Source organism: Punica granatum, chromosome 8 (assembly GCF_007655135.1).
Source record: "Punica granatum isolate Tunisia-2019 chromosome 8, ASM765513v2, whole genome shotgun sequence".
NCBI classification, from domain to species: Eukaryota; Viridiplantae; Streptophyta; class Magnoliopsida; order Myrtales; family Lythraceae; genus Punica; species Punica granatum.
The window spans coordinates 24,088,661-24,113,687 of record NC_045134.1 but is presented as its reverse complement, the minus strand read 5'-3'; the positions used below and the strand labels follow the sequence as shown (position 1 = coordinate 24,113,687).

General features: G+C 36.9%; 3 protein-coding genes across 15 annotated transcripts; all 3 read left to right on the top strand.

The window, feature by feature from the left end:
* The first annotated feature begins 1,223 nt into the window (after nt 1-1,223).
* Nucleotides 1,224-6,723, top strand: LOC116188374 (cytochrome P450 CYP82H23-like). 5 transcript variants are annotated; one of them, XR_004152241.1, is made up of 4 exons: nt 1,224-1,631; nt 2,014-2,626; nt 4,128-4,398; nt 6,399-6,509. XR_004152241.1 is itself a non-coding variant. In XM_031517682.1 (3 exons), exons 1-3 carry the CDS (start codon nt 1,273-1,275, stop codon nt 6,528-6,530), a joined length of 1,098 nt encoding a protein of 365 aa, XP_031373542.1. In that variant the 5' UTR covers nt 1,224-1,272; the 3' UTR covers nt 6,531-6,723. The 5 variants fall into 5 exon arrangements, 3 of the variants coding, with proteins under 3 accessions (XP_031373542.1, XP_031373541.1, XP_031373543.1); XR_004152242.1 differs by having other exon boundaries at nt 6,405-6,492; XM_031517682.1 differs by lacking the exon at nt 4,128-4,398 and having other exon boundaries at nt 6,405-6,723.
* On the top strand, nt 6,683-11,254 carry LOC116188373 (cytochrome P450 82G1-like). Its single transcript, XM_031517680.1, has 3 exons — nt 6,683-7,111; nt 7,494-8,106; nt 10,341-11,254. Exons 1-3 carry the CDS (start codon nt 6,753-6,755, stop codon nt 10,962-10,964), a joined length of 1,596 nt encoding a protein of 531 aa, XP_031373540.1. The 5' UTR covers nt 6,683-6,752; the 3' UTR covers nt 10,965-11,254.
* Nucleotides 11,255-12,146: 892 nt separating this feature from the next.
* LOC116187964 (nuclear transport factor 2-like) lies at nt 12,147-16,393 on the top strand. Of its 9 annotated transcripts, none has more exons than XM_031517030.1 (7): nt 12,164-12,838; nt 12,947-13,084; nt 13,484-13,772; nt 13,849-14,015; nt 14,152-14,238; nt 14,394-14,518; nt 15,693-16,393. In XM_031517030.1, exons 1-6 carry the CDS (start codon nt 12,788-12,790, stop codon nt 14,418-14,420), a joined length of 759 nt encoding a protein of 252 aa, XP_031372890.1. In that variant the 5' UTR covers nt 12,164-12,787; the 3' UTR covers nt 14,421-14,518; nt 15,693-16,393. The 9 variants fall into 9 exon arrangements, with proteins under 9 accessions (XP_031372884.1, XP_031372890.1, XP_031372889.1 ...); XM_031517029.1 differs by having other exon boundaries at nt 12,165-12,838; nt 15,865-16,393; XM_031517031.1 differs by having other exon boundaries at nt 12,166-12,838; nt 14,397-14,518; nt 15,865-16,393.
* The last annotated feature ends 8,634 nt before the right edge of the window (nt 16,394-25,027 follow it).

Genomic DNA, 25,027 nt, shown 5'->3' with positions numbered 1-25,027 from the left:
AAAATACATCCCCTCATCCTTATCAATTCTCTCATCTTCACATACACTTCTTTTTTTCAACTAATTAAGTGATTAATTTTTAAATACTTAATTTATCAAACGTCACTTTACACATATACTTCTTTTTTTCAACTAATTAAGTGATTAATTTTTAAATACTTGATTTATCAAACGCCACTTTACTGAGATAGTCCCCAATTTTCCAAGATCTTATGTTGTTGTCCCTACTACGAATAGCTAACCACGAAATAAAACAATGTTTTGGAATGCAGGGTTGTGACAAAAAATTGTACCAAAGAACCTTATGACCTTTATGGTTTGTTTAGTAATATAATCCTTCATAATCCACCTCCATAACCCTCGATACAAACACGGCGCTTGAATTTGAGGCGTGTCCATACAATTTGATCCTCTTTTCTAGCATCAGGTGGGGCAGACGATAATTTGTCTCGAGTGGAAGAGAGATACCACTGCCGAAGATCACCCTCGCAAACGTGCCACTCGATAATTTGTCTCGAGTGGGGATGCCAGTTGTTAAATCAGAACCAGGTGCCCTGTCCATCGCCAATTTGCTGGACCAAGTGTTCCCCTGGATTTGAGGTGGATCTGGAACTTAAAATGAATGGTGTCAGAATACATATCGTGAATTTTTAACTAATGTTAAAATTAATAATAATATTGAAATTTACTTATATTTCTTTTATGATACAAGGAATGTCATTGAGTCAAATTAAAGAATTGTCTAAGGAAAATAAAGGGACACGAAAAATGTTACCGATAGAAATAACAAAAATAAAACTCACTTCTAAGCAGTTTCTGTTTTGATTAATTTTTTCATATTAACAGTATCTTGTTGCAAAAAAAAAATCTGAAAAAAATCAAAATATATTTCAGTTACAAGTGGGACCTATGAATTTATTGTAATGAAATAAAAATTCTAATAATAATACTAATAAAAAAGTATTGATAATCTCACAACGAGTATCGAATTTAAAATATCTTCTTACCAAATTAAAATATGCATCACTGTGCTGCACTTCTTTTAAGAATCTCAAAAAAATTGGGGTACTTTACTACTAGTAGACAAAAGACACGTTATACACATTTTTTTTTCTTTTTTGGGTAAGCCATGTTATACACATTTTAGTTTCCTGTATGTGTGGAAAGTCCAAGTACTATAAATAGCAACGTGAATCAATGTTAAGATCAAGCAAATTCAACAAATTACATAATTCTTCCTTCTTGATCTTGCATTCGATCAGCTATTATTCGATGGACCACCTCTTGTCGCTTCTGTTATTCGTTCTAGCACTTTGTCCGCTAACTCTAGCACTTCACGGCCGTATTTTTCGTAGATTTGGTTCTGCTGCATTAAAACGGTCGAATCACAGTGAGCTGTTACAGCCTAGGCCATCGGGTGCATGGCCTTTAGTAGGCCACCTTCATCTCCTGTGGGGAAGAGAGCCCGCTTTCAGGAAGTTTGCAGCCATGGCCGACAGATACGGGCTCGTCTTCTCCCTTAGGGTCGGCCTCTGCAGACTAGTGGTCGTGAGTGGCTCCGAGGCCGCAAGGGAGTGCTTGGTCGTGAACGACAGGGTTCTAGGCACTCGGCCTGATATTGCAGTAGGAAGGTATGATTGAATAACCCGCTTAACACACGGCCAATACTAACAGTGAGATCATATTTTCTTTGGATATAAGCATACCAAACATGATCATTAGAAATTGACCGGACACTATGCTGGTAGGCATGTGGAACTGGTAGCTAGTTTAATCGAATGGCATTACTTACTTTTATACATGCATTGGAATTCCAGGATTCAATTACAGTATTTAGATCGAGCATCATATCGTCTGGAATAAAACTTGCAACATGAAACAGTGCATAATGTTTGGCAACCGATGGCTGCCTTGTAGCACATGATTAACCGTTGATATTCGCCATCATGGATTGTTATTTATTGTTGATTGTTCATGTTATTATTACTATTCCTAATATATTGACATGGACAGGTACATCGGATATGATAATGCTATTTTTGCCCTGGCGCCCACAGGGCCATACTGGCGTGAAATCCGAAAAATCACTGCCCTCAAGCTCCTCTCAAGCCATCGCGTTGAGCGACTCCTCCATGTTAGGGCCTCTAAGATAGCCTCCTTCATGGCGGATCTCCTCTCCCGCTCCCAACACGACAGCCTCGTTATTCCCATTGACAAGCAGTTCAAGCACCTTACCTTCAACATAAACCTGAGGATCATTGCTAGGAAGAAGTTCTCGGACGCCGAGTTTGGCAAGGCAGGCTCCGATGCCTGCCGGTTCAAGAAGGCGATCGAGGACTTCCTGTACCTGAGTGGAGTTTTCGTCCTGTCGGACATGATCCCGTGGCTCGAGTGGGCAGATATCCAAGGGCACGTGAAGGCGATGAAGGAGACGGGGAAGGAGCTTGACTATGTCCTTGATAAGTGGCTAAAGGAGCATATTGAGAGGAGGAAACAGAGAGGCAAACATGAGATCGATGACAAAGAAGCCGATAATTTAATGGAGATTCTTCTCGAGAGGTTAACGGAAAGCGAGCCAATGTTCTTCGGGCGTGACCGGGAGACTGTCATCAAGGCTACTGCCCTGGTACTAATTAATTTCAATTTTCTGCTTTTCTTTTTTTCTTTATTTAATTTAGAAAATTGCATTATAAAATAAAAAAAATAAAAAAATAACCCACAAGACTTGAGTTTCAAAAGATAATAAGATTCCTGGCCAGGGTCGGGCAGGGCTATGTAAAAAACCAACGCAACTCAAAAACCCGAGCAGGTCTGAGCAGAACTACCCCAATTTTTTGGTATTGTGGGATTATTAGAATCAGTTTTCTCTGTTATTAAGGTTCGGGTTTTGAAATCAGAAACCCGTTTAGCCTGATTCGAACTAGAATTTTTTTTTCCTCAACACATAATATATATATTTATATATTTAGAAGTACCTGATAAAAAGTTAAAAAGCTAAAATCATCTTCATTGGGAGATACTCTATAAAAAAGAAATAACAATTAAAACTTTTTTATATTGCAAGAATAATAACCTTATAATGAAATAAAAAATTTTAAAAATAATAAAGATGCATGGGTAGTTTCATTGCGAGAACTAAACCTATAACCTATTGATTAACTGGTAAAAACGTGTACCAATACGCTGTATCCTCTTTCACAACATTTCAAAATATTGGGAGATTTTTTCTTGGATTAAGGGAACAACATCATTTATTAAGCCCACTGAAAAAATCGTGCCGGCCTCCCATTGGTCCTGTGTTGATGGCCGGGGCAACATAGAAGTTATACCTAGTGTTATCAGAACCGGACCGGATGATGAACCGGAAGGGGTATGGGGTCATGGGTTTATGGGTCTAACCGGGGGTTCGATGGATTGGACCGCACGTTTATTTAAAATAAAATAAATATTCATATTATTAAAAAAATTATGATAATTAAGATAAAAGTATGATGATTTTAAAGAAATATAACAATAGTATAAGAAAGTATCTATATTTAATATTTCTTACTTCAAAATAAATATTTTATTGTAATAAGTATTTAAAAGTAAAGTAAAAAGAACAAAAAAGTGGTGGTGGCTTGGTTGGTAGTATGCTAATATAAAAAGCAAGAGGCTACGAGTTCAAATCCTTACACAACCAACTAATTTTTACATTAAATAGGAAACCCATAAAAACTCATAGAACCGGCCGGTTTAATGGAATTTTGCTTAAAACCGGCAGGTTCAATGGGTCCGGCGGTTCAAAGCTGCCATTTCGGTTTTCAGGCGAACCGGACCGGACATGGTGCCGGTTCCCGATCCGATCGGTCGAACCGGCCAGTCCGGTCCGGTTCTGATAACAATGGTTATACCTATCCAACGGTTCATCCTTCCACTGAAGTTCATTTTCCACTTCAGAAAACACATTTTTTTATAAGGAAAAATCAATGTTAAGATCAAGCAAATTCAACAAATTAACATTATTATTCCTTCTTGATCTCGTATTCGATCAGCTATTATTCGATGGACCACCTCTTGTCACTCCTATCATTCGTTCTAGCACTTTGTCCGCTAACTCTAGCACTTCACTACCTTATTTTTCGTAGATTTGGTTCTGCTGCCTGGAAACGGTCGAACCACAGTGAGCTGTTATCGCCTGGGCCAACGGGTGCATGGCCTTTAGTAGGGCCACCTTCATCTCCTGTGGGGAAGAGAGCCCACTTTCAGGAAGTTTGCAGCCATGGCCGACATATATGGCTCGATTGACCTGCGATTCCACATTTTCCGACTTAGCCCATTGAATCGGAATCATATAACCCCCCTCGAGTCGTAGAATCGTACGATTCTACGATCCGAATCACAATTCTGACAACCATGGTACGATTCTACGATCCGAATCACGATTCTGACAACCATGATTGCACATATAGCGCTTTACTTCTCTAAAAAATAATATAATTTTAGATTTGATCATAATTGATAAAAGTGTAAATTTCACATGAAAATGGGTCTTTATCGAGAACAGTTGCAAGGAGTCCGTCATTATTGAGAGTTTGATTTATCCCTTGAAACATATCAAATAGAAAAAGTAGAGTTTAAATAAGCATATCGATAGACAGTGGCATAAATAATAAGTTACGCCAAGCCCAGGAGAATTGGGAACATATATTCATTTAGGCTGCAGTACGCTTGTACACGCATCAAGGATTTCATCGGGATGCTTATAATGAACAAGTTTAAAATCATTCGATAACCGGTTGGATTCAATATCTTAAGTACTTTACTTCAAGCTGTTATTACTCCTCCGATATCCTACTTTTGTATATCAGGTTCAAACAATATCTATTGCTATGTGGACCGCTTTGAATTAAACTGCCAACCGACAATCTTTATGTCTTTCAGCGATTTGTTGGGAGTTTCTTGCCTCGAATTTGTGTAGTTTAATTTTGTTTCTCTCTTTTTCCCCAGACACCATCACAGTTTTATTTACTGAAAAATTATAAATAGTAAATCAAGTCATTGCTTAAAAAACTCCATTTCTACACCTATATTCTGATCGTTTTTAATAAAATTAATGTTATTTAAGCACAAGCTCATGTACTTAGTTGAAACCGAGAAAGTTTACAAGATTGGAATTCTAATAGTATTGCAGACCATCGGCCCCACCTGATCAGACCTATTTGGCCAAGAATACGAAAGTTGTCTATTTTAAGAAAATTTGGGCCATACATTTAGAAAATCTTGTGCTCGATATAAATCAACTTCCAACCACGTCTGCTAATATCGACCACTAGAATGAAATGGGCGAGAAAGGGTGAAGTAAAATTTTACAGGGAAAAATAAATCTGAGTTCAACGTTTATTTAAATAAAATCTTGAATTCGAATATTATGAATGAAAAAAATTCAACAGATTTATTATTTAGTGAGTCGATCCGACTCAAATTAGATTAATTGGATTTTTTGAGCTTCCGAATATAAAAAAGAAAAAAGGAAAAGCAACGCTGTTTGAAGTTAGCTTGCATTTGGTTTCGAGCTGAATAGTGATCTAATTCAACTTGATTTTGTATAATAATAGTAAATATTGACAAATATATTGTTATGTGAAAATATATAAATATATATATATATATAATTGTGAAAGTGGACGGAGAATTTATTATAATGGATTTAATCAATGATGATGGCGGTGGAAGAAGATGGCTGAATGGCCGAGTTTAATGAAAGCTTTGCCACATGGAAAGTTGATCATGATTTTTTCTTTTCGATGAACAAGTGATGCTCTTATTCAAATCATTGAAAAAGGGCATGAGGATAGAAGCAGTAGACCTACCGAGCACAATAAAAGCTTGGAAGGCCAACAGTTTAAAAGAACACACTTGTAACCAAACAAGACGACAAATTAAATCATAGCTATTAAGGAATAACAGCTTAAGAGGAAGGGAATTAAGTGGCATAAGTTGTTGCTGTAATTATGATGTCTCAGTTCGATCTTCGTAAGTACGACTTTCGTACCTTTTACTAGGCCATAAATTTTCCTTACAATCGGAAAAAAAAACAACTTAGGATGTATTTTAAATTTAATCAAATAAGTATTTAAAAATTAATTACAAATTAATTATAAGGAAAAATGAATGGTAAAAGAAGGGAAATATGAGATATAAGTACTTAATCATTAAGTCAAAAATTACTTAATGAATTAAGTCAAAAAATTTGATTAATAGAATAAATCATTTTTTACTTATTGATATCTTTAACTTCTCAAAATATATCTCCTCATCCTTATCAATTCTCTCATCTTTACATACACTTCTTTTTTTCAATACAAGCAAGAGCTTAAATTTGAGGCGTGTCCATATAATTTGACCCTCTTTTCTAGCATCAGGTGGGGCAGAGGATAATTTGTCTCGAGGGAAAAATTAGGACTTGGGGAATGTCAGTTGTCAAGACAGAACCAAATGCTCTGTCCATCACAAATTTGCTCGATCGGTCCCTTGGTTTTGAGGTGTGATCTGGAACTTAATAATTGGGGTACTTTTGCTACTAGTGGACAAAAGACACGTTATACACATTTTTTTTTGGGTAAGCCACGTTATAGACATTTTAGTTTCCTGTATGTGTGGAAAGTCCAACTACTATAAATAGCAACGCGAATCAATGTTAAGATCAAGCAAATTCAACAAAATAACATAATTCTTCCTTCTTGATCTTGCATTCGATTAGCTATTATTCAATGGACCAACTCTTGTCGCTTCTATTATTCGTTCTAGCACTTTGTCCGCTAACTCTAGCACTTCACTGCCGTATTTTTCGTAGATTTGGTTCTGCTCCATTGAAACGGTCGAACCACAATGAGCTGTTACTGCCTGGGCCATCGGGTGCATGGCCTTTAGTAGGCCACCTTCATCTCCTGTGGGGAAGAGAGCCCGCTTTCAGGAAGTTTGCAGCCATGGCCGACAGATACGGGCCCGTCTTCTCCCTTAGGGTCGGCCTCTGCAGGCTGGTGGTCGTGAGTGGCTCCAAGGCCGCAAGGGAGTGTTTGGCCGTGAACGATAGGGTTCTGGGCACTCGGCCTGATATTGCAGTCGGAAGGTATGATTGAATAACCCATTTAACACACGACCAATACTAATAGTGAGATCATATTTTCTTTGGATATAAGCATACCAAACAAGATCATTAGAAATTGACCGGACACTATGCTGGTAGGCATGTGGAACTGGTAGCTAGTTTAATCGAATGGCATTACTTACTTTTATACATGCATTGGAATTCCGGGATTCAATTACAGTATCTAGATCGAGCATCATATCGTCTGGAACAAAACTTGCAACATGAAACAGTGCATAATGTTTGGCAACCGATGGCCTCCTTGTAGCACATGATTAACCATTGATATTCGCCATCATGGATTGTTATTTATTGTTGATTGTTCATGTTATTATTACTATTCCTAATATATTGACATGGACAGGTACATCGGATATGATAATGCTATTTTTGCCTTGGCGCCCACAGGGCCATACTGGCGTGAAATCCGAAAAATCGCTGCCCTCGAGCTCCTCTCAAGCCACCGCGTCGAGCGACTCCTCCATGTTAGGGCCTCTGAGATAGCCTCCTTCATGGCGGATCTCCTCTCTCGCTCCCAACATGATAGCCTCGTTATTCCCATTGACAAGCAGTTCGAGCACCTCACCTTCAACATAAACCTGAGGATTATTGCCGGGAAGAAGTTCTCGGACGCCGAGTTTGGCATGGCAGGCTCCGATGCTTGCCGGTTCAAGAAGGCGATCGAGGACTTCCTGTACCTGAGTGGAGTTTTCGTCCTGTCGGACATGATCCCTTGGCTCGAGTGGGCGGATATCCAAGGGCACGTGAAGGCGATGAAGGAGACGGGGAAGGAGCTTGACTATGTCCTTGATAAGTGGCTAAAGGAGCATATTGAGAGGAGGAAACAGAGAGGCAGACATGAGATCGATGACAAAGAAGCCGATAATTTAATGGAGATTCTGCTCGAGAGGTTAACGGAGAGCGAGCCAATGTTCTTCGGGCGTGACCGGGAGACTGTCATCAAGGCTACTGCCCTGGTACTAATTAATTTCAATTTTCTGCTTTTCTTTTTTTCTTTGTTTAATTTAGAAAATTGCATTATAAAATAAAAAATAAAAAATAACCCACAAGACTTGAGTTTCAAAAGATAAAAAGATTCCTGGCCAAGGTCGGGCAGGGCTGTGTAAAAAACCAACGCAACTAAAAAACCCGAGCAGATCTGAGCAGAACTACCCCAATTTTTTGGTATTATGGGATTATTAGAATAAGTTTTCTCTGTTATTAAGGTTCGGGTTTTGAAATCGGAAACCATTTTAGCCTGATTCGAACTAGAATTTTTCTTCCTTAACACATAATATATATATATATATATATTTAGAAGTACTTGATAAAAAGTTAAAAAGTTAAAATCATCTTGGAGATACTCTATAAGTCTCTAAAGTGGTCCGATTTTCACCACATGGACTTCACATAGATTAGAGACTCCCCAGAAAAAAGAAAGACTAAGGCCTGTTTGGTTTCAAGATGGTATTTTAGAATCACAATTCTAACTTTAACTCTACCAACTACAAAACAAAATAACTCTTACAAAGTCAAAGAGTGGGCCCTATTTATACCATTTTTTTCCACAACAAAACAACATAACACATACAAAGTCAAAGGTGGGGCCCATTTATACTACTTAAAATCAAAATCAAAATCTGATTTTAAAATCCTACTATGAAATCAAACGCAACCTAAAAATTTCAGTGATAGTTCGTGATAGGATTTCCATTGCCGACATAAAATATTTTAGAGACTAAAATATTTTTTTAATATTTTTAAAACCCCACATTTTTTAAAAAACAAAAAAGAAAAAGAAAAATAATGCGTGGGCGGCTGGAACAACGACCCCCACAAATAATGCAACAGCTTTTGCATCAGTTTTTGTCCTTTTTTTTTTCTCAGACTGTTCATCTCTTCCTTTCTACCTTTAATTAATACCATCCCAAAGTTTCATTAATCTTTTCTTCTCTTAAATAAAGTAATGGATAGATTCAATTTAGCCATTTAGGCATAAGGATTTTTTTATTATGATAAAAATGTACTTAGGTTAATTACTAAGAACTAGCCGATAAAACTCGATCCGTGGCAATGGTCGGTTTTTTCCTTGAATTTGGTTTAGGTTCTTGGGGATCGGTGAGATCCTTGACCCAAACAAGTCGGTGTCCTTAAATTTTCTCTAAAACCCGCCCCTCATCCCGTCCGCAGAACAGCTCTAGGGTCAAGTATATCGGAAACGAGATTAAGTCTCAGTCTCAGAGAAAAGAATAGAAAAAGAAATAACAATTAAAACTTTTTTATATTGCACGAGTAATAACCTTAGTATAATGAAATAAAAAATTTTAAAAATAATAAAGGGGCACAGGTAGTTCATTGCGAGAACTAAACCTATAACCTATTGATTAACCGGTAAAAACGTGTACCAATACGTTGTATCCTCTTTCTCAACATTCAAAATATTGGGAGATTTTTTTTTGGATTAAGGGAACAGCATCATTTATCAAGCCCACTGAAAAAATCGTGCCGGCCTCCCATTGGTCCTGTGTTGATGGCCGGGCCTGGGCTGGCTTGTGTAGCCCATTGGGCCCAAGGCCACTGCCTAGCCCAGTCCATACCGGCCCAATCCTGACCAACGGACGCACCTCCGTTGCATAATATCCATGGTATATTCTTATGGAGAATGAGATAATCAAATGTTATGAATAGCTCTTTTGTTTTCTCGGTGAATTTTATGCCAAATTTGTGATTAGGAGGGAAAAACCACCAAAATGAGACAAGAGAAACCATGTTTCCTGATTACCAAGAGGTTCATGAGTCAAATATATCAAATAAAAATCCTAATTACTAATAAATGGTACAAGTAGTCCTACTACGAGAATCGAACATGAAACATCTTCATTACTAGCCGAAAGCGTGCAGCACTGTATATGGCAAATAATCTTAATAAATTACGTGATTTCCTCCACTTCTATTAAAGCTATCCAGATTTTTTATTCTTAAAGTAAAAATTCATGTGATTTCAAATTTATCGAATCTATCCACCATTTCAAACATCTTCATTTATATTTCCATTGTTCAATCTGGGATCCTGGACAATGATTATGCAAAATTTCCCCTAAAAGGAAAATAAAATTTTCATTTTTGACTATGGCATGAACTGAATCGTAATTATATCTTCCGAACTTGATACTGATATTATTTGTTTTTCTTTTTTCACTAAATTTTGCAGATTCTCATATTCACCGGTTCAGAAAGCACGGCATTGACCATGACGTGGGCTGTAGCATTGTTATTGAACAATCCCCGCGCCCTGAAGCATGCCCAAGAAGAGCTAGACACAGTCGTCGGACGGGAGCGGTGGGTCCAAGAATCGGACATCGGAAGCCTGAAATATCTCCAGGCCATCGTGAAGGAGACTCTGCGTCTCTATCCACCAGCTCCATTAACGGGAATCCGCGAAGCCTTGGAGGATTGTCACATTGCAGGTTACTCCGTTCCTAAGGATACGCGTCTATTAGTCAATATATGGAAGCTTCAGAGGGACCCCACGATGTGGTCCAACCCCGACGAATTCCGCCCTGAGAGGTTCCTGAAGGAGCATGAGAAGGTCGACATCAGAGGCCAGAGTTTCGAGTACATCCCCTTTAGTTCTGGACGAAGGTCGTGCCCAGGTGCCACGTTCGGGCTTCAGTTGGTTCACCTGACGCTGGCTCGCATGCTGCAAGGTTTCAACATAACGACTGTTGGGGACGGGCCGATTGACATGGGCGAGGGCCAGGGCATCGCCCTGCCCAGGACGAGCCCTCTCAGGGTTGTCCTGAAACCGCGCCTTGATTTGCCACTTCATGGATGAACTGATTCTATATGCATCGGATCATCCCTAGTAATTAGATCATACGGATGCGAATCGTAAGATCGTGTGAGCTCACCAAGCTCATCGGATGGAAAATAATAATTTTTTATTTTTCTTGTCTATCAGCCTATTTCAAGTAATATTGGATTAAACAAAAGAGATAACTTGTTCCCCTTTTATTATGTACTTGAGCCTTCTCCATGAAGGTAATCTAGCGTTGTATATGTGCGAGGATGAGTCATCCCATGTCAAAAGGGAAATGGAATAAGATGCTTTTTCACTCTCAACAATACATAGTCCAATATCCATCAATTCAATTTTTCTCAATGAGACCAAGAAATACTCTCAACCTATCAATTGAGATTAATATGCACTTGAACATCTAATTCATATATTTATTTTTAGTCAATACCTAATAGTGCAATAATATATTATTAACGAAAAAGGATGATTTTTTTTTCAGTAGACACGAAAAGGATGATTTTGAAATTCTTTTGAAAAACTTCAACGGAAACACCCTAAAGAAGGTGCCCCGACGTACACCTGCAGGTGTAGTCAATTCCTCAAGTAAAATATGCTATCTTAATAATTATAAATCAATAAGATGCTAGAAGTATGTAGATATATTCTACTAGAAATAAGTGAAGAAAGCAAAAAAGAGAGTGGTGGAGGGTGCTATTGAATAAAGAAAGTATGTAATTTTGAGAAGGTATTATGTGTAATAAGTATATCACATGACATTGTGTCACCAAACACAAAAAAATATATTATTTTTGTTAACAGTAAATTTATTCGGGGATATTTCCAAAAATCAATAAATATTAAGGAACATTTATTTAATTATGACATTGCAATGTAATATACTTATCACAAATAAAACTTTTGTCACGCCGTAGAGAGAGGCTTGGAAGGCCTATTGCAACGCAATTCTTTCTTTAATTGAGATGTGCATTACCTTGTTAAGATTTTAAATTTGGTGTTCTGTTAGATTTGTAAATGGACCCAAATATGCCTTTTCTTTTACGCAATTAGCCATTATTCAATTCATTTCTTAATGTAAATCAAGTCCTACGGCTGCCTAAAATACATAAAAAGAGCTTTTATGACCCTTTTTTTTTTGGTTAAGTGGTTGATAGCTTTTAATCTTTACTAGTGCACTTCAGCATCTGCTTTTGTTTTGGTGTAACATTGCTAGAAAAGAAATCCTCAATCGTGGTAAAACTAACATACATATATTAGTAGAACCCTTGTAGCGTTCAATATTCTGATCATAAACTGCATTCAGAGTTACAATGCCTGGTTGATGCTTCGTTTTGCAATGTAACTCGTTCTCTCACTCGTCAACTATCTCTGCTCGCCTGGTTGATGCTTCGTTTTGCAATGCCTGCCCTTTCTGCCAAATGGTTGTACGGAAAGTCATTAGTGTAATTGGACGATGCTTCTTTATGCTCTTAGGTTTTTTTTTTTTTTAAATTTGGGCTTCTGTTATTGGATTCACAATTTTGCCGAGCAAGAATGGTTTCTTTGCTTCTGTTCATGTGGAATTCTTGATTTCGCTGAGAGTCGGATTGTGCTGTCAAACATATTGTGTTGCTGAGCTCAAATCATGGTGGTACTTCGCGATCAGCAGTTGAGTGCAATAATGTAGATTTCATGATTAGATTAGTGGGATTATCTGCTCATGAGCAATTTATTGGTTGAATAAGATTTTGCTCATGATCACGTGTTTTTCTTGCTAGGTTCTACTTTATTTCATGTTGATTGTGATATCAGTAACTTGTTTCGTAGGTTTGCGGTTACCGGGTTTGTGATCGAAAGAAGTGATGGCAGTGCAGCAAGCCCCAACTACGATAGTCCCTCTGAATGCCGATGTTGTATGTATTTATTCTACTTCTTAAACTGATGAACCTAAATTTCTCAATTTGTTTCTGCCGTGGCTCTAATTTTTTATTCTCTGTTGATTTATGGATCGTGTGGTATAGGTCAGCAAGGCATTCGTCCTTCAATACTACCCCATTCTGCATCAATCGCCGGAGCGTGTTCATCGGTTTTATCAGGACATCAGAAAACTTGGCCGTCCTGAAGAAAATGGAATCATGGGGATCACCACAACCATGAAGGTTAGCTCTTTGTGAGTGTGTGTGTTTGTTTCTGCTGGTCTCTGGGTATGTACCTTTTTTTTTTTTTTTTTATTATAGTAATAGGAAAGGATTAAAACTTTGAAGTGTTTAATTTTTGAATGCATGAAGTTATAGTAGTATTTATTTCTGTCTTGGTCAGTCAGCTGTGGAATAGGGACTTGGCATGGATAGAAGCGAGCCAATCGTTTGTTCTCGGAACTTATAGTTTGTCGAACGCCATGTTCTAGCATGTTCTCAATCCCAAGAACCTGCGACCAATATCTTGATGGAAGTGTTTCGTCTTTGATGTTTCCTAGTCACTTGATTTCTTGCTTGAATTATACCCTCTCGCATGAGCTTGTACATTAGAAACTGTATCTTACTTATCCTAAAATGCAGGCAATCAAAGAGAAGATGCTGTCGCTTGATTATGGTGAATTCAGTGCAGAGATAAGCACAGTTGATGCACAGGATTCTTACAATGGTGGAGTTCTTGTTCTTATCACTGGATATTTGACTGGAAAAGATAATGTGAGGCGGAAATTCACTCAGAGTTTCTTCCTAGCACCTCAACATAAAGGCTATTTTGTTCTGAATGACATATTCAGATATGTTGAGGAACTCCAGCTCTTGGATGCAAACCCTGTTCCTGTTAGTGATGTAGAAGCCCCTGTGGCTGTTGAAGAGGGTAAGTATTTACTAAGCTCCAATTGTATGAAGTGCCTATTGACATCAGATTGCCCCTAAAGATGCTCTTGTTTTAGATCCTACTCCAGATCAGGAGAATGATATAACTGAGCAAAGTCCGGTGCCTGTGGAGGAAGAAGACCATGCAGAAGTGTATAATCCTTCTGAAAATGGAGATGTTTCAGTATGGGAGGAGGAAATTTTGGCACCTGAGGTTATTGATGAAAGTCCTGTTGATCCAGAGGTAGCTGCTGAGTCTGATGCTAAATATGAAGATGTTTGACTGTACAACATAAGAGTGCCCTAACATCATATACAGTCTAATCTGTTTCAGCTTGCATGGTACTTGAACACTACTTTCTTGTTGATGTTTATTTCAGGTAAAGGTAATGAAGGAGGGTTCTGTTCAAGCATCTGCATCAACGCCTGCCTCTGGGAAGTCTGGTACGAGGGCTCAAGAAGAGCAGGTGACTGCTTCACTGTCTCCTGCCCCCACAGTTGAGAATCAGCTTACCAATCCAAAAGTGACTGAAAATGAGAACAGTCAAGAGAGTGAATGTATCATAGCAGGATAAAGGGTTTATTTGGATCTACACTGTCTGATGAATCATTTGATTGTCAGCAGCCGATGGTCACTCCATCCACTTGAAAGGACTACCAATGAATGTTACCTATCTGCAAGTTCAGAGCGAGTTTACTAAGTTTGGACCTATTAAACGTGGTGGTATTCAGATCAGGGCCCAGAAGGTATGCTTGACCTCAGCTTCAATTTACGGTTGTATTTTTGCTCAGGATTTATTGTGATTTGTCCATGCATGATCTTGAACAGGGATTTTGTTTTGGCTTTGTTGAATATGTAGAACGGAGTGATGCACAAAGTGCAGTACGGGTGTGCATTATCCTATCATGCGCCGATTCTGTAGTTTCAAATTGAGTGTTATCAAACTACATGAATGTTGGCAACTGAACTATTCTAGTCTATGTCGGTGCTTAAGGACAGGTTTTACTCATTTAAGCATTGGTAATCTATATCTTTAGACTTAGACATGGAGAAGAGCGAAGTTAGGGAAATGGTGATACTGACAGGATTATCCTATCGTCCTCATTTCATTTAATTCCAGTCAAGATTCTTTTGCGCTGATTCTGTAGTTGCAAATTGAGTGTTATCAAACTACATGAATGTTGGCAACTGAACTATTCTAGCAAACGTAGCAGATCGAATGGAAATCAGATTGGTTAGGCAATGAAGTTATAACCTCAGTGAACTATGTTTCTCCAATCTGGCTTCATTAATCTCCCCTAGTCCACTGTCCGGTGCAACCACTTGCTTTTCAAATAATTTTGGTTAATGTTACAACTTATGCATGCACATCTTAATAAACAGTGCATGAGATTCTCATCAGTGAAGGGATTAAACGGGTGTTCTTTGTTCTCCATTCCTGTCTATGCAATTCTTTCTTTCTTCTTCATCTTTTTTTTTTGGGACAAGTTGTTTATAAAGTGATGCCTCTGAAGTTCAGATAAGTGGATTCTCATTGTTTTAGGTTGTTACGCTTGTTTGTTTTCAAGAAATATTTTTAACTTTAATTTTAACTCGATTCCACTTAACTTCACTTATCTTTAATTCAACAACACAATTATTATTTTCTCTCAACTATTCATTACTTTTTCCACAATTCAACAACACGATTATTACTTTCTCTCAACTATTCATTACTTTTTTTTAAAATTTAATAACACATTCATTACTTTCTCCCAACTATTCATTATTTTTTCACACTTTTTCTCATAATTCAACAACACAATCATTACAAAACAATTAAGTTCAAAATACAACTCTCAAACCAAACGCAGCCTGTCTTCTATTTGTATTAGATTGGCTTGTGAAGATAAACAATGTTCGACTCTTTTGCATTTTCAGTGTTCCCTCATTGATAAAGTTTTGCAATCGTTTTACCATGCTTCACCCATTGCAATTGGTGGACGTCAAGTTGTTGTTGAGCCAAAGAAGTCCACTGCTCGAGGCAAGTTACTTTACTACTTTGATAAAAGTTAGCCCATATGTTTGACATGGCTCTTCCTTTGTACTGCAGTGAATAGCCGAGAGCGGTTTCCATCAGGAATGCTAAGTGGAGTATTTAGGAACGATGGCCCAAGAGGACGCGGGAACTATGGAGGAGGAAACAGAGGCTACAACAGGGGCGAGATGAGCAACAGGCCTGACTTCCGGAACAGAAATGGCAGCAGAGGAGGGTACTCCCACCACGGGGATGGAGGATACCACCGAGCAGAGCGTCCACAAAGAGGGTTTAATGGTGGGGACTAGGGGCGGAGCCAAGATTTTTATCAGGGGGCAAACTTACACATTTGGGGTAAAATTTAAAATTTTCAAAGTTTAGGGAGGGCAATTGCCCCCCTGCTCCTTCATTGGCTCCGCCCCAGGTGGGGACCCACCCAAGAACATAGCCGCAACGAGTCCTGTTGCTGCTTGAACTATGGGTCAATAGTGGTCTAGAATCTTTTTTCTTTTTTTGGGGATAGGGATTATTTTCCTTAGAATTGGATCGGTTCATTCTTGTGGAGGTGAATAGTAGGTGGGAAAATTAAGATACCTCAAATTTACCAATTCTCCAATATCTTCAGGTAACTCTTTCAGGTGGCGATTCTTCGACAAATCCAAAACTTTCAGTGATGGCATGGAACAGAATATTCCATTTGGAAATGTCTCCAACTTGGTATGTCGTAGTATCACTGATGCGGCAGAAAACCTGGCAAGTCGGTACCCGGAGAAAAATAGGTTTTGACGACCATATTTCGAAGGAAACGGCCTCCGGAGCAAAACTCACCGCTTTGCCGTGATTTTTCGATATTTAAGGCAAATTCCATCGTTTAGGGCCTCAAACAGGAAATTTATGTTAATTAGAGTGTTTTTGCAATTTTTAAAAAGTTTAGTTCTTTTATGCAATTTAGGTTTATTAATACTTATTTAAGCCTTCTGTAAGCCCTAGGGCAAAGTGAGTCGTCTTTTCAGATTATCAATAAAATTCAGAATTTTCTTGCTTTGTCCAATCTCGGATCGATTCGAGTTTGATACCTATTTCCTGGTATTTGTAGAATCAACAGGTATAGAAGGTCGTAGTTCTGGTATTCGTGCGCGAATCAACAGGTCTGTGACGGTTACTCGCGTTGTACGCTGCGTCAATCATAGTAGACAGACTAGAACGAGTTGTCAATGTTGCTGGGAAGTTACCAATCCTTTGATCCACCGGGCTCCAAAGAGATATCTTTCAGGCATCTTTCTACTTTCTGAATGATTTCCTTTGGCTCAAATGACCTCCGCTTCTCCTGAACTAGGATTTTACTCTTCTTCTTCCCATGTTCAGAGTCTTAACCATAAAGCCATATCCCGAATAACATCATGCATTCTAAATCTCCACATACCCGCATAATCAACCTCCTCCAATAAACAAACACGTATAAGGTTGTTGATTATGTCGATTCCCGAATCACGTGCGTCAAGTATGCCATCAGTTTCATTAAGGAAAACCTCTCCAATCCATAGATGAATCAATTCCTCCATAACAAAAATGTGGTCCTCTGGAAAAACTGAACAATACAAAAAGCACTTTTTCTGGGTTTCATTTGGCAAAGCGTCGTAGCTAAATTCTAGCACAGACAACATCCTCTCTTCCATACCTTGAAAGTTTGATGGATGGATCGTCAAATCTTTAGCAGCGCGTCTCCACTCGTCTCGTTGCTTCCTACCGGCCACAGCTGCCCCGACAGTGATAAGAGCAAGTGGCAGGTATTCACACTCCTCAACCAAAGCCTTGGCAAGTTTTGGGATTTCAGTATGAGCAGACCATGTTTCTTCACCCACCTTCTCTCGGAATAGTTCAAGGGCCTTATCTGGGGGCAAACAGTCTACCTTTTCATCCTGTCAGCTTTCATTTTAAGACAAACTTTCTCTGATCGAGTTGTGAATATGATCTTCGATATGTATTGATGACCGCGAGAAGGAATCCCCATATGCAACAGGTCTATCTCCTCCCATATATCATCCAAAAAGAGCATGAAGCTCTTTCTCTTCATAAGACTCAATATCCTGCCCGCTCTTTCTTGTTCGCTGGTAGGATCCCATTCAGCCTGAGCGAGTCTTTAGTTTCCTCGATATGGCTTCTTGAATTTTTTTGAGCACGACTAAGATGATCATATATATATATATATTGGTATGTATCCTGTTATCCAGAAGCCTAATAGGGTCTTACTAATCCAATCGCGATATCGAGCATTAAAGGTTATTCTCCCTCCGATCAAGTACGCTTCCCGGAGTTCGAACTTGTACTCTCCAATTGGATATAGAGTTAAAAAGAGTTTTTACGGTAGAATATAGTTAAAAAGATTTTTCCCGTTGAGTTACGGGAAAGGTTCGGGAATTTTTAGTCAAAGCCCTATAGCCTTTGAAAAACTTTTGGCTGCCTTTTTACTTTAGTCTTAGCTGACCACAATTTGAGCATTTTCTTCTGTGCTCGGTTAGAGGGGACTAACACAAGGCAAGCTTTTGGCGACTCTGGTCCTAGCAAGATATGATCTCGTACGGACGTGTAAAATCTTATTATAACATCATATTAAATTTATATTGAATTTTTACTGACTTGAACTCACTTTCAGCCCAAAAGTGTAAGCTATTAAGTGGTGAATCACATATCTATATCTATATATAATATTAAAAGCCAAGGTACTGCTCCTGAAAGTGTCACGTAGGACAAACATGCTTGCCCATAGAGTGACTTTTCGAGTTATTACTAATTGAAGGGAGACATTTGGTGCAAAACTATTGGTACCACATTAGATCTGGAAGTTCAAAAGCCTACTACTTAAATTATCGCCCGTCAGTTATGCTCGACTGGAATTTGAAAAGACATTAAAAAGTATAAAAGAGCATCAAATTCATATTTCCTTTTCTCTTTTGTGTTTTTCCCTCAATGGAGCTCGGTGAGCAAAGAACATGGATAATATGATGAAGAAAGTGAGGTCTTTTAGTATCATATGAAGAAGCACTCCTAATTGGTACTAGCCAGACTATTTTTGCATTGTTGATCATAGGTGAAATCGGGTAATCATTATGATATATATATATTTGTAATAGTTATTAGCAATGTTAGCATTATCATGCATAATACTATTTTCGATATTTTAAATCTATATTTTTCCATTTAAAAAACATTACTAACTAACTCATGCAATGCACATAATGGATGTGTAGATCAAGAATGTTGTGGTATGTCGCTTTTTATTTTTATTTTTTAATTTTTTTGTCTAATATGAAGTGACATTACAACGCAAATGAGCTATTCAAAAGACAATATATATCTCTATAAGCCATTTATCTGCCTCTATAACCTTTAGAAACAAATAAATTAATTGACCACGTTTGTCCTATTTTTATAGACCATTAGAGACAAATTTGAAGTTCAATTAGAAACAAATGATTTGCCTCTAAAATAAGTAAAAGTATCCCATAAAATTGTCTCTATGTATTTTTTAGAAGTAAATATAGTTGCATCAATATGTTTTTTATTCGTATATATAAAGTTCTACAACAAAAGTACATGTTTTTTATGGAACCAAGTGGCGGGTCCCCAATTCAAACAAACCAATTCAATCCACCAGCACAATTAATTCTACGACAAAGAGGATTGAACTCTTAACCTCCATTTTAGTATAACATCGTTTTATTCAATGCACCAATGCTCCTTACTTGTCTAAATTTGTGACTTTTATTATTTATTATACTTTAATGATGATATTTATATTCTAAATAAATCATTAATACTTTGTATTTATAAGTTTTATTTTTAGGTAACCTACAAAATAATAATATTTATTCCAATAAAATATTTTGTGAGAGTTTATCTTTTTTAAGAAAATATTTTTATTGACTTCCGCTTGAAATTATATTGAATAATTTTGGATATAATTTTTGTAAACAATTTGTTGGCTGAGCGAAAATGCCAGAAATTCTTATGGTCGCCGAATTTTTCTTGGATTAGTGGTCGTTGAATTTAAGTGGAGAATGAGAAGAGAGATATGCTTAGGAGCATAAAGAACCGGGAAGAAAATGTAAAGCATGCAAGAGAAAATACTTGCATTGAAGAAAAAATCGAATGAAGAATATGTATATATGAGAAATGGTTCTTAGAAAAAAAGAAGAAGATGAAAGAGTGAAAAATTGAAATGAATAAAGTAAAATTAACGAATTACACGATTCTTTATTCTTAACTTGTAAAATTTTTATCTTCGAAAAATAAAAGTTTCAAATTCAATTTAGCAACTCTATGTCAATCTCTATACGTTGATACACTTTAAAAGTGTATAAACTAGTCTCCATTACTCATACCTAAGTCAAATAGTTTTTTTAATTAATGGTATTAGAGACAAATAAATAGAGACATAATTTTATTTGTCCCAGAAAGTAAAAATTTAGAGACAAATAACACCATATACAAAGACATATTTTAATTGTTTTTAAAGGTATAGATTTAGAAATGTTTCTGATTTTTGTTCTTGTAGATCATTTGTGCTGTAGTGTGGTCTCTAAAATTTTAGCCAATTGGTAAATGACAACTTGCATAATTTTATGTTATCAAGGAGTTGTTAAAACTTATAAGGTCAAAAGTTATTCTCTATAGGAAACTTATTTTATTCTTATTATACTCGACTTTTAATTTTCATATTGATTTAAAAAGATCCACTTAAATTTTGTGTAAATGGAATAATTTAGTATATTTTTAACTCTAATAATTAAAAAGAAAAAATTGCAATAAAATATTTATTATCATATATAAAATTTTTAAAAATAAATAATTTTAATTAGACGAATCATTTTAAAAGCTAGACAAAAAAAATATGGTAAACAATAACTTGTACATTGTACGAGCAATTCAATTAGCCAAAAAATTTATATCTATATATAATTATAAAAGTCGAATCAACTCACCAGACAATGTCACGTTGAATTTAGGTAATATGTGGTTAAATAACTCTTTAAAATCCTCACCAATCATAACACAACAAGTAGTGTGCTATTTCTGGGCAATATCACTCTGAACTCCAAAAATTTCTTCGGTTATAAAAGTACAAAAAGTCATCTCTATAGGAAAAAAAGAAAGGTTTCACCTCTTATGGTATTACATGCCATTAGAATGAGCAAAAAATGTTCTACCCTTTGAATTATGAGGAGCTCATTTTTTTTAAATGTATCGGCTTCATGAGAAAAATAAATAAACATGAACAAAATATGATTAATATTGGTAAAAAAAACATATATGAATAATAAAAATAAAATTTAATCAATTATGCGGTTGCAAATGAGAAACATTAAAAACTAGTCCTTGTGAACAAATTTTAATCACAGGTAGAATTTTATATTACTTATAAGTTCGATTCAATGGCGGTTACCGATTTATTAATATGCCTATCGCATGGGCCTTTTGTCTAATTCCATATAAACCTTTCCATTATTTCTATTTGTTTGGCCAGCTGTAAGACCTCTTCTTTTTCACTCTCAACAGATTAAACCATGATACTTTTTTTGACCCATAAGATCCCAACTAATCCAGTTCGACCCAATTCGGTGTTCTAAGGTGTTAAACTCTTTCGGCATGAATAATCATGATATTTTGATAGCAATCAAGTTGCAAGCAAATATATCTTATATAATGGGTAATCCATCAATGGATGCAAGAAAGAAATTCGGAAACTCGAAAAATTGACCGGCCTGACCTGAGAATGTTGTCGTTGTCGTTCTTTTTTTTTTTTTTCCCTCTTACATCACATATTGTCCTGCAGCTTTTAGGTTGGAAATACCAATTCGAGAAAGTTGGGACCCGAAAATAAAAACCTAACAGAGCCCGACCCACTAATTGATTGTATAATTATGTATTATTATTCTTTTAGTGCTTTATAATTCTATGCTCTTCTCCTTTCTGTCTGTGTCTAGTCCTCATAGATCTCCCTGTTCTCTATGTGTAAAAGTTGAGTCAAACGCACTTTCTTGGACTTATAACTCAATGCATGAAGTTGCTTCTGAGACTGATTATTTTTGTTAGACTTATATTTTGTTTCGATTAAATCATTATATTATGTTTCATGGAATGGGATTTTATTTTTATTTCGTTTCCTCGTGTATGATATATGCTAATATGAATCTGAACACCGAAATACCAAGAATCTGAAATCGATCATCAGGTGCTCTCTAGCTTATAACGAATCACAATAAACATTACTCCACCAGTGATTCAATTGCGCGCAATAGTTACTATGCAATTTTGAGCTGAAACTCCACTCAATTTTTCTTGGGGCAGTTTTCTTTTTTGGCATCAGATGATATCAGGAAAGTCAATAGATCTTAACTACTCCGGGACCGAATTGGGTCTGCCTAGAAAGGATAAAACTCTCCCAAGCGTAGATTTTTTATATTTACAAGATCTAAACCCTAAATCTTACGTAAGAAGATTGAGCGCCGAATCATGTTGTTTCACTGGAAATTTTGAATGATGACTTGATCTGTAGCTATATTAAAAGATGGTGATTTGTTTTATCCAAAAAAGCATGATTGAATCTTTTATTTTTTCTTCGGTTACAAAAGATATCCATACGCTTAATACAATGATCGAAATAGAATGATTGATTATCTTAAATTTAAAATATTATATACGAGCTTTAAAATCAGAAAACTTAATTGGGACATGTGGAGAAATTTCAAGATGCATAGGAGGTTGATCAAGTTGTAGAATGGAAAATTCGGGTGTTGAATCCATGGTAATGGCTAAGGGTTACACTGTCTAGACCCTTAAAGGTTTTGCGTTGTAGCTATAGATGTGTCCTGAAAATACTTTTCACGCTCTCGAGAACCAAATAGTATATATGAGTATCTTTAGAAGAAAGAACTTATAAGGTATGCACTTCCATTTCTTTTTTTGTTTCAGTGCAATACGTCAAGTTTTACATTATAATTCCATTAGCATCGTTATGTTTGGTAATTTCGAAGTGGTTTACAACATACTTGTACTGTACTATTTGTCATGTTTTGCAGAATTTTGTGATCAATGTACATTAATGTAAATATGAGTCAAGGACCATTAAGATTGTCATACTATTTGTTGGTAAAGAAAACCTCGCATCTATTTTGATTCTTTAATTTCCGGAAATTACAGCATTGCGAAACAACATTATAGCTCCCTTAGTTAGAGAATTAACATAAATAAATGAACTACACAAATCTATAATTTGGTAGAAAGATGTATAGATTTTAGAATTAACTATAGCAGGTTGATAGATTAATTAGCTCTTTCGACAAAGAACAAGACCTCTTGTTGGCCCATTCTTATAGGACGATAACTTTAATTTCAGAAATATTTCTTCCCAATGGTATCATGTTACTTTAGAAACCAAGTTTCACCCATTAAAATTGGATCGAACTTAGGAATTTATAGTCTTAGTGGTACCAATTAACCATTTTAAGATGTTCTGCTTTGTTAGGTGAAAACAATGTTTTTTCTTTGTTAATTCTTCCAAGCACGGTGACACCATTTTCATAATTACTCTTTATGCATATGATGCTGCCCATGAATCATTGCACGCAAGGTTGTCAGAATCACGATTTTATCTAGAATCGGTCATGGGTCGTAGAATCGTAAGATTTTACCTGTAATTAAAAAAAGCATATATATATATATATGTATGTATGTATCAGGCATGATTCGGTAGATTCAATTTGCAAGAAGCAATTCCAATTTCCAACTAAAAACAACGGAAACAAGAAGAACCCGAGGGACATGATCAGTAGATTCAGTTCAGTACAGCTAAATTAGTTCAAACCACATCGAAGGAATCGAAGTAGATCGGATGTTCTAGAGAGAGGACGCTAGTCAGTAGTCACGCAACACGCTACCTAGTTGAGCAGAGGCAGAGCAACTAAGCAAGACTCCACCTGGTCTGGTCCAAGCTCGGGCAGTCGAAGCTCGGGCAAAGCAAGACTCTACTTGGTCTGATTGAAGCTCGAACGGTCGAACCTCAAACGATCGAATTTCGGATGATCGAATCGGAATTGCGGAAGAAATCGCGATAGTCGGAACTGCGGAGCTTCAAGCTTGGACCGTCGGAGACTCGGAACAAGAAGAAATTGGCACTGGCAGAACAAGAAAAAATGCCGAACAAGAAGAAATTGCAGAAGCTTCAAGCTCGGACCGTCGGAGACTCGGAGGATTACTGGATTAGGGCACAATCGAGGAGAAAGGGGGAGTGCCGGAGAAGAATAAAGGGAAAAGGAGGAAAAAAAAACGGTGTTGGGCTCAGGACCAATGGGCTGGGCTTCAGCCTGACTTTGGCATGGCCTTCGCCCCAGGGCTTGAATCAGGCCTGTGCTTAGCCCGAGGCTGGGCTGAATCCAGAATTTCCGAATCGGTCCGATTCCGCGATTTACAGCCCGATTCACTTGCAATTCCACATTTTCTGACTCAGCCCATTGAATCGGAATCATATAACCCCCCTTGAATCGTAGAATCGGACGATTTTACGATTCGAATCACGATTCTGACAACCATGATTGCACATATAGCGCGTTACTTCTCTGAAAAATAATATTATTTTAAATTTGCTCATAATTGATAAACGTGTAAATTTCACATGAAAATGAGTCTTTATCGAGAATAGTTACAAGGAGTCTGTCATTATTGAGAGTTTGATTTATCCCTTGAAACATATCAAATAGAACAAGTAGAGTTTAAATAAGCATATCGACAGAGAGCGGCATAAATAATAAGTTACGCGGAGCCAGGAGAATTGAGAACATATATTCAAATTAAATTAATTGGATTTTTTGAGCTTCCGACTATAAAAAAGAAAAAGGGAAAAGCAATGCTGTTTGAAGTTAGCTTACGTTTGATTTTCGAGTTGAATAGTGATCTAATTCAACTTGATTTTATATTATAATCGTAAATATTGATAAATATATTATTGTGTGAGAATATATAAATATATATATAATTGTGATAGTAGGTGGGGAATTTATTATAATTGATTTAAACAATGATGATGGCGGTGGAAGAAGATGGCTGAATGGCCGAGATTAATGAAAGCTTTGCCACATGGAAAGTTGATCATGATTTTTTTTTTCGATGAACAAGTGATGCTCTTATTCAAATCAATGAAAAAGGGCATGAGGATAGAAGCAGTAGAACTACCGAGCACAAT